This window comes from Mya arenaria, chromosome 12, assembly GCF_026914265.1.
Source record: "Mya arenaria isolate MELC-2E11 chromosome 12, ASM2691426v1".
NCBI classification, from domain to species: Eukaryota; Metazoa; Mollusca; class Bivalvia; order Myida; family Myidae; genus Mya; species Mya arenaria.
This window is the reverse complement of record NC_069133.1, coordinates 50829251-50844400: the sequence shown is the minus strand read 5'-3', so window position 1 is coordinate 50844400 and position 15150 is coordinate 50829251. Positions and strand designations below refer to the sequence as shown.

Below are 15150 nucleotides of genomic sequence, written 5' to 3'. Positions count from 1 at the left end.
TATTATATTTGTTATCTAACAACACGATCCTAATTTCATTACTCTTTTAACAGCGTGTTAACATTTAGTTAATTCTCTATCCACAAACATAATCGCTCTCGAATCCCAACCTTACATCAGTCCATTAATTTATTACAAGTAACGTAAAAACGTAAGCTATACTTGATATATAACGTTCCGTACGGCGCTTTTATCACTCACGTCTTAATTATTTTACAGTTTATAATTTAATTTGTGAATTAGCAACAGTAACACATTGTTCTCTCTCTAGTTTATTCCAAAATACCATACGCCTTCAAGTCGAGGTTACTTTACTCCTACTAATAGGTTAAGTTACGTCTGTTTCAATATATCACATTGGTTATCGTGTTTTCCCATTCCTATCAGTCTCCGACACCTCAATGTTCACAACCGTAGAGACTTTGTTGGCCAGAGCATCCTTCATCCTTTGCCAATAATGCAATAGTTCAGAATATACGTCAAAAATAATCATGCTAAGTCTAAGAAATATCAGGAAGTTTTCAGCACAGACAGGCGTCGGTAAAAACGAGATAATAGCTTCAATAACTAATAATATGAATTTAATATAAGGGTTTTGGTCGTACAAATTGTTGGCATCGAATATCTAGGGCAAATCATGATTTATGTAAAGGATTAAGCAATTTCGATGCAATTTCGGGAAAATGAGAAATATGACCTTCAGGATAGATTTTGCTAGTACGTTTTATTGCCAAAAACTGGGATAAGATAATTATACCAATATGTTGTTTCTTTACATAACTGAAGTACAGTGTACGCAAATACATCCTTATTTCAATGATTTTGTAATTTTAACATGAAATAATACGTCATCAAACTTATTTGATTAATTATGATTTAATAATATCTAAAAATTAATTAAAGCGTCATCAATTAAGGTAGTAGTATGTTTGAGAGTACTCATCCTTGCATGTCTCTGTTTTTATTCTAAAGGTACGCATTTTGATCAAGTTATTACTGAACAATATCATTGCGTTATTTACCTGTCGTAATAAATAGGTATGGATAATACTCTTAAATAGATTATTTTTACAATCTTTGCGTAACCATTTATCGACAAAGGAAACATTTTAGTTTTAACCATTAGTGCAACATCAACTTAGTTTGCAAAGTAATTCGTAAGAACTCCAGGGCACCAACAAGCAGCTGTTTCTTATGTATTGGAATCTGTTTGCAAGACCTTGATGCGCTTTATGTACCATTTAATTAGCCGTGTGTTCAATGGCTTTTATTGGCAGATACTATACCTGGAAGGGATAAAACTTTTAAAAATTATTACCCATATCAATTGAAAATTGAGTATAGAGCAATTTTGAAATTTTAGGCACGATCACATGTATACGGTGGAAAATCAATATGTTAAAGGAACTGATACTAGTTTTTAGTGGATATTTAAGGTAATATTTATATATTCCAGATTCAACATACATCCTCTACCATAACTAAAAATAGAAGGACCCCGATATGTTATTGCCAGCAAAAATGTCAAAAGAATAATTTTATCTCAAGAAATGATCCCACATAATAAAAAATATATTAAAATAACCCTTTTTGGAAATTAACACAGCTGTCCGTTTGTTAGGAAAATGACATTGTTGAGACTTTTTTTACAGCCTAACGACCAAACATTTGCCTGTCGTACAAAACATTACATAAAAAGATAAGGTCGAGCATAAATTAATTACGGGTAAGCTGGGTAGCATATGAGGTTTCTAAAAAGTGGTAATCAGGGAAAATAAACTAAAATCCAATAGATCTCCAAAAAACAAGCATTTAAGAAACAGAAAAGCTGCTGATTTCAGTTTGAAGGTCGTATTTTTTTCATTCGTGATTACTGACAAATACTCATGAAAAAGAATATGATCTTACACTATCATCAACGAATTCCTTTATATAATATAATTTACAATACTGCAAACATTGAGTATCAATTATTTCTAAAATGCCAAACACAAAACAAGTTTAGACGTTGGGTTAGAAATAGCATGCAGGAGAGTGTTTTACGTATCTTCCAGTGCATTCAGATCCGCGAATCATTGATTAGACAAAAATAATTAAATGCAAATTTAAATGCGTTGCTGTTTATTGTTTCACCTAGCTACTGAAACACGGAATGTGACTTGTTCTACAAAGGAATATCTCAAACATTTGTGTCTATTTTCTTTCTTTTTTCTTAGATGTATCCCACTATTGATTTAGCGTTAAAATAATTGTTTATCATGCTAGACAAGTATGTCTAGAGATAAGAGCTATTTACATTGATATCAACTTGATCCCGAAACATGGTATAAGCTCACTTCTGTATTGTTTTCCTAAATCACAAAACATCACCCTTGAAATTCGTTCAATGTGAGTAAAGTCTTGATTGTAACTGTTAATGTTTAGCTACGACTTACATGATTCTTTCAGATAAGATACGTTTACTTTGTTTGCACTCGAAGTGATACTGCCATTATTCAGATTTTACATAAAAAATACTAATTCAATAAAACTTAATATAAACAAAGGGAAATATGCACAAGAGCATTCGAAAGAGCCCTTATCCTACTTATCCTTACATTAATTGCTGAAACATCTCCACGCTTATTGTCATGGTATAAATTAATAAGGAGGTTGCTTATCCGGACTATATGTCAAATGTATTTAATGGCATAGCGCAGGAGATATAGTTCTCAGCGTTACACCGTATAGCGGAGAACAATTGCCTCAAAATAGCCTGTTAAAAACTGATTTGGTCAGTTTTGTAGGTGGCGCTATAAAGCGCGGGAAATGACGTAGTTAGGCGGGTAAAGTGGGCTTTGGTCATTTCTACGGAGACTGCTGTTCGGGCAACATCAAACTTGAAGTCGTTGTTTTGTTTTTGTAGAAAGTATTTTACTTACATTGGACGGCTCTGATGTAAATGACTTGATAGAAGCCAGGCTGACACAGCATAAGAACGATATGCTAGAGCAGATAGGGAACATGTTTAAGCTAAGTACCACTTCTCATTCACAAGAATTGTCGAAAATCAGTAGGATCATTTCTACGGAAACTCCAAAGTTCAAACGCAAATCGAACGAGGAGCAATATAAGATTAATGGAAAGGTTTTAAGGACGCTAGAAAATGCAGTTAACACAGAGGATCAGATAGAGTCAAAAACTTTCATCAAAGAAGGTATTATATCTCTTTACCGATATCTTGAATTTTAGGTTTACAGTTAAACGATCTAATAACATGCTCAAAATACTCGTGGAAATCATGAGCTAAACAGCTTGACACGTTATAGTAATAAGTACATGGCAGTGAGAGGTTTAGGATTGTGTAAAATACAAATACAAAGTAAGACATTAAACGTGCATTTAGTAATATTATTGAAGTGTTTATTTATAATTGAAACAGAAATTACAGGGCACGTGTTTAATAAGGATTATAGTTTAATTATCGTATAATCTAATAGGCGCATTATCTTTGGAACAGATAAAGAAAGTACACTTATATTTATTTTCTTTAGCCATGGAGATGCTATTGCATCGTCAAAAAATGGTGATGCTAGCTGATTCGAGCGAGCTTGGTTGGCGCGTAGTTCATGAGTACGAGTCTAATCCGTTGGCAAGAGGATTCGGAGGACGAAAAGAGGATCATGAAGGCCGAATCTTGCGCGTCCCGGAAGTTTAAGACAGAGGAGAGGGGCCGTAAGACACGTGGGCGTTTTCATCCCTTTCAACGAGGTGCCGGAAGAGCAGTTCAAAGGGCTCAACCTGCGAGCATACCTTCAGCAACATCAACGAAGCCTGGGTTGTGCTTCAACTGTGGGAAGGCCGGTCATTGGATGCCAGAGTGTCCTAGCAGTTCTAACAATAAGATGAGTATTGGTTATTGTTGTTTTAGTAGTGTAGAAATGCAGCAGTTCGAGGAAGCTGCAGATACACAACAGCTCGAAGAAGCTGTCGATATAACACCGCTCGAGGTAACGGTGGACTACTCTCAGCATGAGAAGGCACGAGAAGTCAGAGAAGTAATTTCTCAAAAGATTGACACTCAATCCGCGGAATCACCTGCTGGTAGGCTCAAAACACATGTTTCGAAATGGCGAGAGGTTTCTGATAATTCTTACGTAATAAATGTCATAGAGCAAGGCTACAAATTGCCATTCAAAACCCTACCTAAAGAGGCGGAATTAAAAAACAATAAGTCTGCACTTGAAAACAAAGATTTTGTAAGCAAAGAAATACAATGTTTGTTAGACAAGGGGGTGGTGTTTAAGACAAACGAAAAACCTATGGTCGTAAACCCACTGACTGTAGCGCATGGGAAGTCAGGAAAACCCAGGTTAGTGCTAGACTGTAGACATATAAACCCTCATTTACATTTGTTTAGAGTCAAGTTCGAGGACATAAATGTAGCATATGAGCTTTTCAAACCTGGAACATATGTGTACACGTACGACCTCAAAAGTGCCTACCATCACATTGATATATTCGAACCACATAGGTCGTTTTTGGGGTTCGCCTGGGAAATTAATGGTAAAACGAAATATTTTGCATATGGTTCCTTGCCATTTGGTGTATCCGTTGCTAGTCACATATTCACTAAGGTCTTACGGGTCGTAGTAAATTTTCTGAGGTCAAAAGGACACAAGGTCATTATGTTTCTAGATGACGGCATCGGCGGAAAGGAAACATTCTCAGAAGCTCTAGAATTGAGCCATTATGTTGAGCAATCTGATTGATTTTGGTTTCTTGTTGGCAAACGAAAAATGTAGTTGGCTGCCTAGTCTTAAGGCAGAGTGGCTCGGATATACAGACGCACAGGATTGAAAAACTAGAACATATTTTACAAAAGGTATTAGACATTGTCTTAAAAGATAAATGTAGTGTGATACAGGCCAGGTTATTGGCTTCAGTTATTGGTCAAATAGATTCTTTGCAATTTGTTGTTGGCAAGAAAGTTCATGTTCATGTACAATTGTTTAGTCACCAGGGCAAGCTAGAATTCGCCAGTATTGGTGTCACAAAAAGCCATTGAAGAGCTTATATTTTGGAAGGATAACGTGCGTATCCTTAATGATTCGGGACGAAGCTTGACGTCTGTTACTGTATCTCAGTTTGCAGTATTTTGTGATGCTAGCGCTGATGGATACGGCGGTTATATAGAGAGAACGGGTTTTGATAATAAAGGACTCCCGGAAGTGGGCCCATTGCGTCCGGAAGTAGGCGGACATTCCCATGTAAATGGTATTTTAGAAACAGAAGTTAGTCTTAGAACGCAGACTGCATCTAATAGGTTTTCATTGGGCGCGAGCAATATTATGTCATTGGGTGGTGAGGGAATATCTACTCTACCCCGGAAGTGGGCAGTAAGTTGCTCACGGGTAATGGTAAGTCAAGTGGACATAATAAGGGATACAACTGTAAAAGTTTATTCAGATAATAAGAACGTACAGTCTATTTTGCAAAATGGTAGCAAAAAAGAGGATTTACATTTAATCGCATCTGATATTTTTCATTTTTGTGAGAAAAATTATGTTTCGATAGAACCAGAATGGATTCCAAGGAATGATAATTGTCAAGCAGATTTTTTAAGCAGATGTGGAGACTGTGACGACTGGTTTTTATCAAAAACGTGGCTCTGTTATTTTGACAATCTTTGGGGAAAATACGAAGTAGATAGATTTGCTTCTTCCTACAATAAACAATGTAAGCGATTCAATTCAAGATGGTGGGTTCCTGGAACGGAAGGTATTGATGCCTTCAGTCAATCTTGGAAAGGATCTAACAATTGGCTTGTGCCTCCCCCAAGATTGGCCGTAAAGTGTATTTCAAAGATTGAAAAGGAGAATGCGGAATGTACGCTGGTGGTGCCGCTTTGGGTGTGGGCACCATTTTGGCCTTTACAAAAGAAGGTATATTTAAAAGTTATGTATGAGAATACAAGGTTTTACCAAAACATGGAGTGATTGGCAACGGAAAGGGTAATAACGGGGTTTTCAGTAAGAATCCGTTACCTTTTCATATGATTGTTCTTAAGACAGAGTTTGTATAAGATAGATGTTCATACATTGATTATTTTGACAGGTCCTGGTCTGAAAGCAACAATTCTGCAACAGATAAAAGAGGTCGGCATAGACATTAGTAAATCGGATGATATCGCTGGAAAGATGGCAAGCTATGTTTTACAATCGAGGGCGCCGTCTACAATGGAGAAGTATAGTGGTTGTTTCAAAAGTTTTGAAAAGTTTTGTGATTCAATGCATTTATCATGCCGACCAGCGAATGCTATGTCCGTGGCAACATACATATCTCATATGCTTGATAATGGAAAATCTTACAGTGTCATTTCTTCGGCAATTTATGCCATTAAATGGATTCATTCTATACACGGATTGGCAGATCCTACGGATAGCAGTTTTGTGAAACATGTATGTGATGCCGCAAAAAAGACTACGTTCTAAACCTAAGAATAAGAAAGATGTTGTAGATTCCACAATGCTCATAGATTTGTGTACTTTAATGGAGAAAGACATGTCATTAACAAATGTAAGAGATTTAGCTATGATATTACTGTGCTATGCTGGATTTTTTCGTTATAACGAAATGAGCAACCTCCGTTGTTCGGACGTGAATTTTCAAACTGATCATATAGTGCTCAATATAAGATTAAGTAAAACTGACATTTATAGGGAGGGAAGGGAGGTTTTGATAGCTAAAGGTAGCACAATTACTTGTCCATATATCATGTTACAACGTTATATGAATTTGGCAGGACTTGATGAAACTTCAGATGAATTTTTTTTCAAACCCGTCTTAAAATCAAAGGCCTCTTTTCGATTAATAACTAAAAACAAAAAGATTAGTTACACTAGGGCCAAGGAATGTATTGTTTCAAAATTATCATTGGTAGCACCAAATCTCAAGCTGGGTACGCATACTTTACGAGCTAGCGGTGCTACATCCGCAGCAAACGCGGATGGTATATCTGATAGATATATAAAGAGGCACGGTAGATGGAAAACTGACCAGGCAAAGGACGGTTATATAAAGGATTCATTTGACAAGAAATTATTGATAACAAAATCATTAAAGTTATGAAATGGTAATAATATGTTATGAAGAATCACGAAAATATAAAAAAACTCTTCTAAATTTGCTAATAGATCTATAAACTAGTCTCGTCAGCATAAACGGTGTTTGTTTTGGTAAGGGTGAGTTGAGACATATAGTTCTCAGCGTTACACCGTATAGCGGAGAACAATTGTCTCAAAATAGCCTGTTAAAAACTGGTTTGGTCAGTTTTGTAGGTGGCGCTATAAAGCGCGGCAAATGTTAGGCGGGTAAAGTGGGCTTTGGTCATTTCTACCGAGACTGCTGTTCGGGCAACATCAATCTTGAATTATATTTTCGTGATGAACATGCTATTTGGTGAAAATTATATTATTTCACAATATAACCGCAATGAGATTGTATGTACAATTAAATAATATTTTTGAATTGGTATAATGGATCATGTTGAGATATATTCGTTGTCTCATATTTGGAGGGTTAGTCTGAGAAACACTAAACGTGTTTCGAGCATTGTTACGAATACAGATTTCCTCGCACATTTAAAAAAGATAAGCGAGGTTTTTCCTGGACGGCCAGTATCCCAGAGAATAATATTCGATCTTATCTTTTTACATACGTTACTGATTCAGAAACATATGTTTTTCGATAGGATTGTGACATGCTCAGTTTGGGGGTGATATATGTATACTTATGTACATGTTATAACGTTATAACGTTATGTATGAAAACACGTAAAAGTGATAGTATAGTTTTATATACACGCAAAGAAGTTAATAATAGTTGTAGTACATTTTTGTGTTTGGATTTTTGTTGTTGTCACCCCCTTTGTATCTGTTGTTGCCACAAATAAACTAGTCTCGTCAGCATAAACGGTGTTTGTTTTGGTAAGGGTGAGTTGAGACCTATAATTCCACTTTCTTTGTTTATTGAACTAATTTCCCCTTGACCATAATGTATTAATACAATCTGTCCGGAGCTAACTCCAAGCATCTATGGGGCATAACCTTCAACATTAACATAGTTATAAATAAAAAAAAATGGAGACGTGTATTACATACAAACAATAGCTAATGGGTTTATCAACAAAAAATAGACTTAAAAGGTTAAATCAAGCAGGTATCTGTTGTGATGTAAAAAAAAACTTGATAGTGTGTTTGTGTGTATCAACCAAATAATGTATCAACTCTTTAAACACATAAGCTAAATTTATATATTTTAATTAATTTATATGTTGTTTCAACCGCAAATAAAAAGTAATCAATCGTGCGAAGCTTGATTTATATCAATATTGTTTGGTGAAATTCGCCTAGCGTTCATATGAATAAGCGCTGTCCTGTAAGAGGAAATATTAGTGTGTCATTATTAAAAAAAATGCATTAACGCTGTCAGAAAAATAAGGAAAGGAAATTATGATTATCACAAATATGTTTACATTTAAGTGAAAAATAGCCATTAATGACATAAAACTTAGACATTTGCTTTGAGTCATTTTCACGTTTTTCGCAATTAGTGCAGCTCTAGTGACCCTCAAGGTTTCTAAGAAAAAATATTCAAAGTTATATTTCAATGTCATGCGTTGGGGTTTTGATAAAATGATGTCCGTTAAAAGAAAGAGTTTTAGTTTAAAGCAACGATCTAATTCTGCAAGCAAAGCACGTGCAAAAGCAATGAGGCATAACTCACCAACTATTTTGCAAACAAAATATACTTAAATGAACAATTATTCCGATTTGTGAATGCATTTTTTATCAGTTATCATTTAAATAGATTAATTTGTAGAAAAAGAATTGTACATACTGCAAGAACAAAATATAAATAATGAAAACAGATGTAGTAATAGTGTTCTTATAAATTGATTCGTTATCAATTAAATCGAGGGGTTTACGGCAGTGGGAAACAGAATTTAACGGCAACAGATTTAACGACTTCATGATATCTAATTGAATTTGAAATTAAATGCTTTTATATTTTGCAACTTTGCATTAACTCTTAGATGAAGAAAAAACAATACATAAAAACTGATACCTTTTCCGAAAAGGGCAGTCTGTTTAATTTTTTTAGTAATTATTCTTATCTGATTAAGATAAATAGCCTGGTAAATTAGAAAAAAAGAATAATAAATGTTGAACCATGCCTTCTTGACGTCCTTTCTATAATCGAGCAATATCTCGAATTGAACAAGTCTTAAACCATGCTCTCTTGGATGAATGGAAACAATGTGATACAAAACAGGCAACCGCTTTAGATTTGCTGATAATAGAAACCAATGAAACCATTCAATGCGAAAAATGTATCAAGTTTAGACATTTCTTTAGAATTGACAGAAAAGTATTTTCCAGTGTATTCAATCTCATAAATCATTGTTTAGAGAATCAAAAATAAATTCAAAAGGAAAGTGCTACTGTTTAATTTACTTCAGAAACGCGGAATGTCCCTTGAAATAATATTTTTTTCACAAACATGATGTTTTATCTTTGTAAGTTTGATACCATAGCAAACAACATCTGATTAATCGTTGATATCAACTTGATCAAACAAATTACTTTTAGCGCACTTTTGTATTGTTATTCAGGTCACTTAGACAAAAATGGCGTTTTTTTAGATTTTCTTTCAATACGAAAAAATCTTGAATTGAAATGTGACTTTTAGCTAAGACTCATTAAATATAAACGTTCAGATAAAAAAGTTTAAAATACATTTTACTTTAAAATAAATGCTCTAGAACTGATACTGTTAATGACTGTGTAAAGGTACATTTATTGTTGTTACTCATTTCTTCAAATGTAGAATATTTACACCTCAACTTCCATTCCTTAAATGAACTGCCTTTCGGCAATTGCGTTCATCAATCGATGAACGCAGCATCTTCGGATATGTTCGGATCGTAGTTCATTGCATAACAATATACATGAAAACTAATGATCTTGCTATTGATTGTATTGTGTCTGCAGGTCCCATAAATATAGATCAATATTTTTAAAAGTGTTAGTTTATTATACTTTAAATATATTGGTACCAGAAGTGTTTCAATTTTACGTTTCAAAGTGATTTCAAGTGGTTGATCTTTTCCCACGTTATTGTGACGTCATTTGAAAAAAATGTTTCAGGTTATAGTCGGGTCGTTCTATTTACAGAATGGGTAGGAACGGATTACTGAAAGGTTTTCTTAAATGAAATAAAAAATTTTTTTAACAATTCTTGAATGAAATAATGAACAAGTGGTGTAAATATAAGGAATGAATTGTGGGGTTGACGTCATTATCGGGGATATGAACGCAATTGGGTTGGTCAGTGTGTGTGGAGTCCGAAGGATATCCCCGATAATGACGTCAACCCTGCAATTCATTCCTTAAATATAGACTTCAATTGACATTCATTCGTGGATGAAAGGTTTTATGACAGATAATTTGCTTGCAGATGAATATGATGTTTTTTGTTGTTGTTTTTTATTTAAGCTTCTTTTCCAGAAATTTAAGCCATTTTATAAGAAAAAGGTCTTGTTTAATTACCTTTATTTTTGAATACTTCACTAGAACAAATGAGGAAATAAGCCCTTATCGTACAATCAAAAAGGTCAATAAAATATTTTACTCCGTGGTGTCGATGCTAACAATCCTAGGAATAGAATTCAGATGAAATATTGGTTTTCTGCATGAAGAATTAAATTCCTACAGCAGATAAAAAATCAAATGGAGATATTTTTGAAGACTTTTACATAGAGGTATCAATATCTCAAAGATAACTACTTGCGTAATTGCTCAATAATAATGAGTTATTTTCAAGTTACCTTTTTCAAGATTAGTTTGGAATCTTGACCGAAGTTCTAAATCATCATATTCTAATAAAAATCCGCTCTTACAAGGGGAACAAACAAACGTTTTATGGTATATTGTAAAAGGAGTTGAGATAGAAATGGTTTACACGCGGTAAGAAGGTAAGTTGAAATGCATGACAAACGGACGGTCTTGCGGCATTGCATGCATATTATTATACAACTTGCAATTCTTCTACCATGGTAACGATAATTTAAATGAACTAGGACGGCTTGGATACGATTCACTGGTCTTTAAGAGGAATTTTTATATTTAGAACAAATGCATGTACACCACTTTCGAGAAAGGCTATAAGTATAACGTATCACCGCTCTAACCAGGTAATTTCCAATATTACCGATCTGCTCTATGTACGAGATGAGAAAACTAGAAGATATGCAGTTATACTTCACATTATAGAACGATAAAATGCCTGTCTAAATAACAGGTGCTTTTACAAATAGGATACATCATGATAAAATACTAGAAGTTCGGTGGATGTTTAAACTGTGGTATATGCGCACTTGGATTTATTTTTAACAGGCGACGCATGTGTCCAGTTTCCATAAAATGTAAAGTTCTATGTATGTCTCTTACCTCATTATAACACCGCGCCTGACATCGGGCAAGTTGCGCTATATCCGCCGGCAGGTGGGCATCTTCCGGTGATCCTATAGTAAGTCCGCTTCTTCCGGTAGTTGTTACCACCGTTTTTTGAGTAATTGCCACGCCGAGTAATCCGAACAGCAAGAACACAAAAATGACCTTAAACATGTCCTAACGTCTTGCTTGAAATCACATACCCTTGAAAAGACAAACTTTCGAACGCAGTATGAATCCTACTTCGTTGATATGTCCTTTTTGAATGTAAATTGTATAATTTAAATCCTAAGGTCAGAAACATAACCCTCATCAAACGAGTATGAGTTATTTTAAAGTATCATGATATTTTACACGCGATTTAATAAAATATATGCATATTATCCCTGATTGTTATTTTAGGTGAAAACGTATTTGAAAACAGTAATTTGTAATTTGTCCGACTTATGACCGATGTCTTTCATAACAAAGTGAGACACCGTAAACGTTAATGTAGTTTTAGGATAATTGAATAAGTTTATTCGTCCGATATATTTCGCCTTAAGGTTAATTGAAATAATCAAGATATACAATTTGCTTTAATAATTATATGGTTCATTTCAAATTCACCAATATCCACTTTTGAACTTTATTATATTCGTTATCTTACAACTTAATCCAAATTTGATCACAATTATATCAACATGTTAACATTAAGTTAATACTTTATCTTCAAACAAAATCGCTCTCGAACCCCAACGTTACATCAGTTCATTTATTTATGACAAGTAACGTAAGAACTTAAGCTATACTTAACATTTAACGTTCCGTACGGCGCTTTTATCACACACGTTTTGATTATTTTACAGTTTAAAATCTAATTTGTAAAAAAGCAACAGTAACACATTGTTCTCTCTCTAGTTAATTCCGTAATATGCTGTTATAGCATACGCATCAAGACGTGGTTACTTTACTCCTACGACTAGGTCACGTTACGTCTGTTTCAATCTTTAACATTGGTTATCGTGTTTTCCCATTCTTATCAGACTCCGACACCTCAATGTTCACAACCGTAGAGACGTTGTTGGCCAGAGCATCCTTTCATCCTTTACCAATAGCGCAATAGTACAGAATATACGTCATGAATAATCATGCCTAAGAAATATCGGGAAGTTTTCAGCACAGACAGGCGTCGGTTTATTAGATAAAAACGAGTTAAGAGCTATAATAACTAATATTATGAATCTAATATGAGGGTTTCGGTCGTAGACATTGTTGGCATCGAATACCTAGGGCAAACCATGATTTATGAATGGGATTTAGCAGTTTCGATGCAATTATCAATGGGTATTCTGATCGACAGGATAGTTGTAAATACTACGTTTAATTACCATATAAGAAATTCGATCGGCAGGATAGATGTGGATGGCACGTTTTATTCCCAAACATTGGGATGAGATAACATCATATTTTTTTCATGTCGCCTTATTACATAGCTTAGTATGGATTACGCAAATGCATCAATAATTTAATGATTTGGTAATATATAAGTTTTGGAATAGTGTTTATTGCTTTTCTATCTTTTATTTATTCATTTACTCTTAATGCAAGTATTTTGAAATAATTATTACTGACCGTTATCACTTCGTTGTTTAACTGTCGTAATAAAATGTTATGAATACTATAATTGTTAAAACAGATAATAGCTACAATCTTTATGCTACCTTTCTTCGACAATAAAAAACATTTTATTTTATCCCCATTAGTTCTAGATAAGCTATTTTCGCAAAATGAATCCTAAGAATTCCAGGGCACCGCAGAGCAGCTGTTTTATTATTTATTGGAATCTTTTTGCAAGAACTTACTGCGCCATATGCTGCATTTTATTAGCCATGTGAACATCGGCTTTAATAAGTAGATAATCTACCTGGAAGGGGATAAAGCTTTTAAATTGTTACCAATATCAATAAATATATATAGCCATTAATGATTTTAGGCACAACTTCATATATACGGTAAATATTTAGTATTCTAAATAACTGATAGTTTAGGTGAATATATGAGGTAAAATTCTATGTATTTCAGATTCACCATACATGCTCCGAGCTAAATAAAAATATTGCAGAACCACGATAATTACCAGCGAAAATGTCACCACGAAACTTCTACAACGTACATGTTCACAGTTAGTAAAATACACAAGATACTGATGGCACCTTGTATATTACTGTAATAACAATAATATACATAAACCTATTGCTATTATATACTGAATGCACCTCGTATATTGCCATGGCATACTGAATTCATTTCGTATATTGCCATGGCATACTGAATTCAATTCGTATATTGCCATAACATACTGAATGCACCTCGTATATTGCCATTGCATACTGAATGCAATTCGCATATTGCCATTACATTTTGAATGCAATTCGTATAGTGTCAACAAATATTTAATGTACCTCATATATTGCCATTACATACTCAATGCACCTCGTATATTGCCATTACATAGTCAATGCACCTCGTATATTGCCATGACATACTGAATGCAATTTGTATATTGCCAGTACATTGTCAATGCACCTCGTATATTGCCATTACATACTGAATGCAATTCGCATATTGCCATTATGTTTTGAATGCAATTCGTATAGTGTCATCAAATATTTAATGCAATTCGTTTATTGTCATTACATACTCAATGCACCTCGTATATTGCCTTTACATAGTCAATGCACCTCGTATATTACCATTACATAGTCAATGCAATTCGTATATTGCCATTATATACTCAATGCACCTCGTATATTGCCATTACATAGTCAATGCACCTCGTATATTGCCATTACATACTGAATGCAATTCGTATATTGCCATTACATACTCAATGCACCTCGTATATTGCCATTACATAGTCAATGCACCTCGTATATTGCCATTACATACTGAATGCAATTCGTATATTGCCATTACATACTCAATGCACCTCGTATATTGCCATTACATAGTCAATGCAATTCGTATATTGCCATAACATACTCAATGCACCTCGTATATTGCCAGTACATACTAAATGCATCTCGTATATTGCCATTACATACTCAATGCACCTCGTATATTGCCATTACATAGTCAATGCACCTCGTATATTGCCATAACATAGTCAATGCACCTCGTATATTGCCATTACATACTCAATGCAATTCGTATATTGCCATTACATAGTCAATGCACCTCGTATATTGTCATTACATAGTCAATGCAATTCGTATATTGCCATTACATAGCCAATGCATCTCGTATATTGTCATTACATAGTCAATGCACCTCGTATATTGCCATTACATAGTCAATGCAATTCGTATATTGCCATTACATACTCAATGTACCTCGTTTATTGCCATTACATAGTCAATGCACCTCGTTTATTGCCATTACATAGTCAATGCAACTCGTATATTGCCATTACATACTGAATGCAATTCGTATATTGCCATTACATAGTCAATGCACCTCGTATATTGTCATTACATACTCAATGCATTTCGTGTATATTAATAATTGCGATTACATACTGAATGCTCCTCGTAAATTGCCATTACATAGTATTTACACTAGCACTTCATTCCTTAACGATGGTTGTTGTTCATCAATTTCACATTATTTCTGT

At 34.3% G+C, this 15150-nt stretch overlaps 1 protein-coding gene across 2 annotated transcripts in view; it reads right to left on the bottom strand.

Annotated features, from left to right (window-relative positions):
• The window catches only part of LOC128210222 (ephrin type-A receptor 5-like), a 104894-nt gene extending 92411 nt beyond the window's left edge, over positions 1 to 12483 (bottom strand). For both annotated transcript variants that reach the window (XM_052914425.1, XM_052914423.1), the window contains exon 1: positions 11493 to 12483. In XM_052914425.1, coding sequence (XP_052770385.1) covers positions 11493 to 11669 — 177 coding nt within the window. In that variant the 5' untranslated portion in view covers positions 11670 to 12483. The remainder of the gene's footprint in view (positions 1 to 11492) is intronic.
• Positions 12484 to 15150: the final 2667 nt, after the last annotated feature.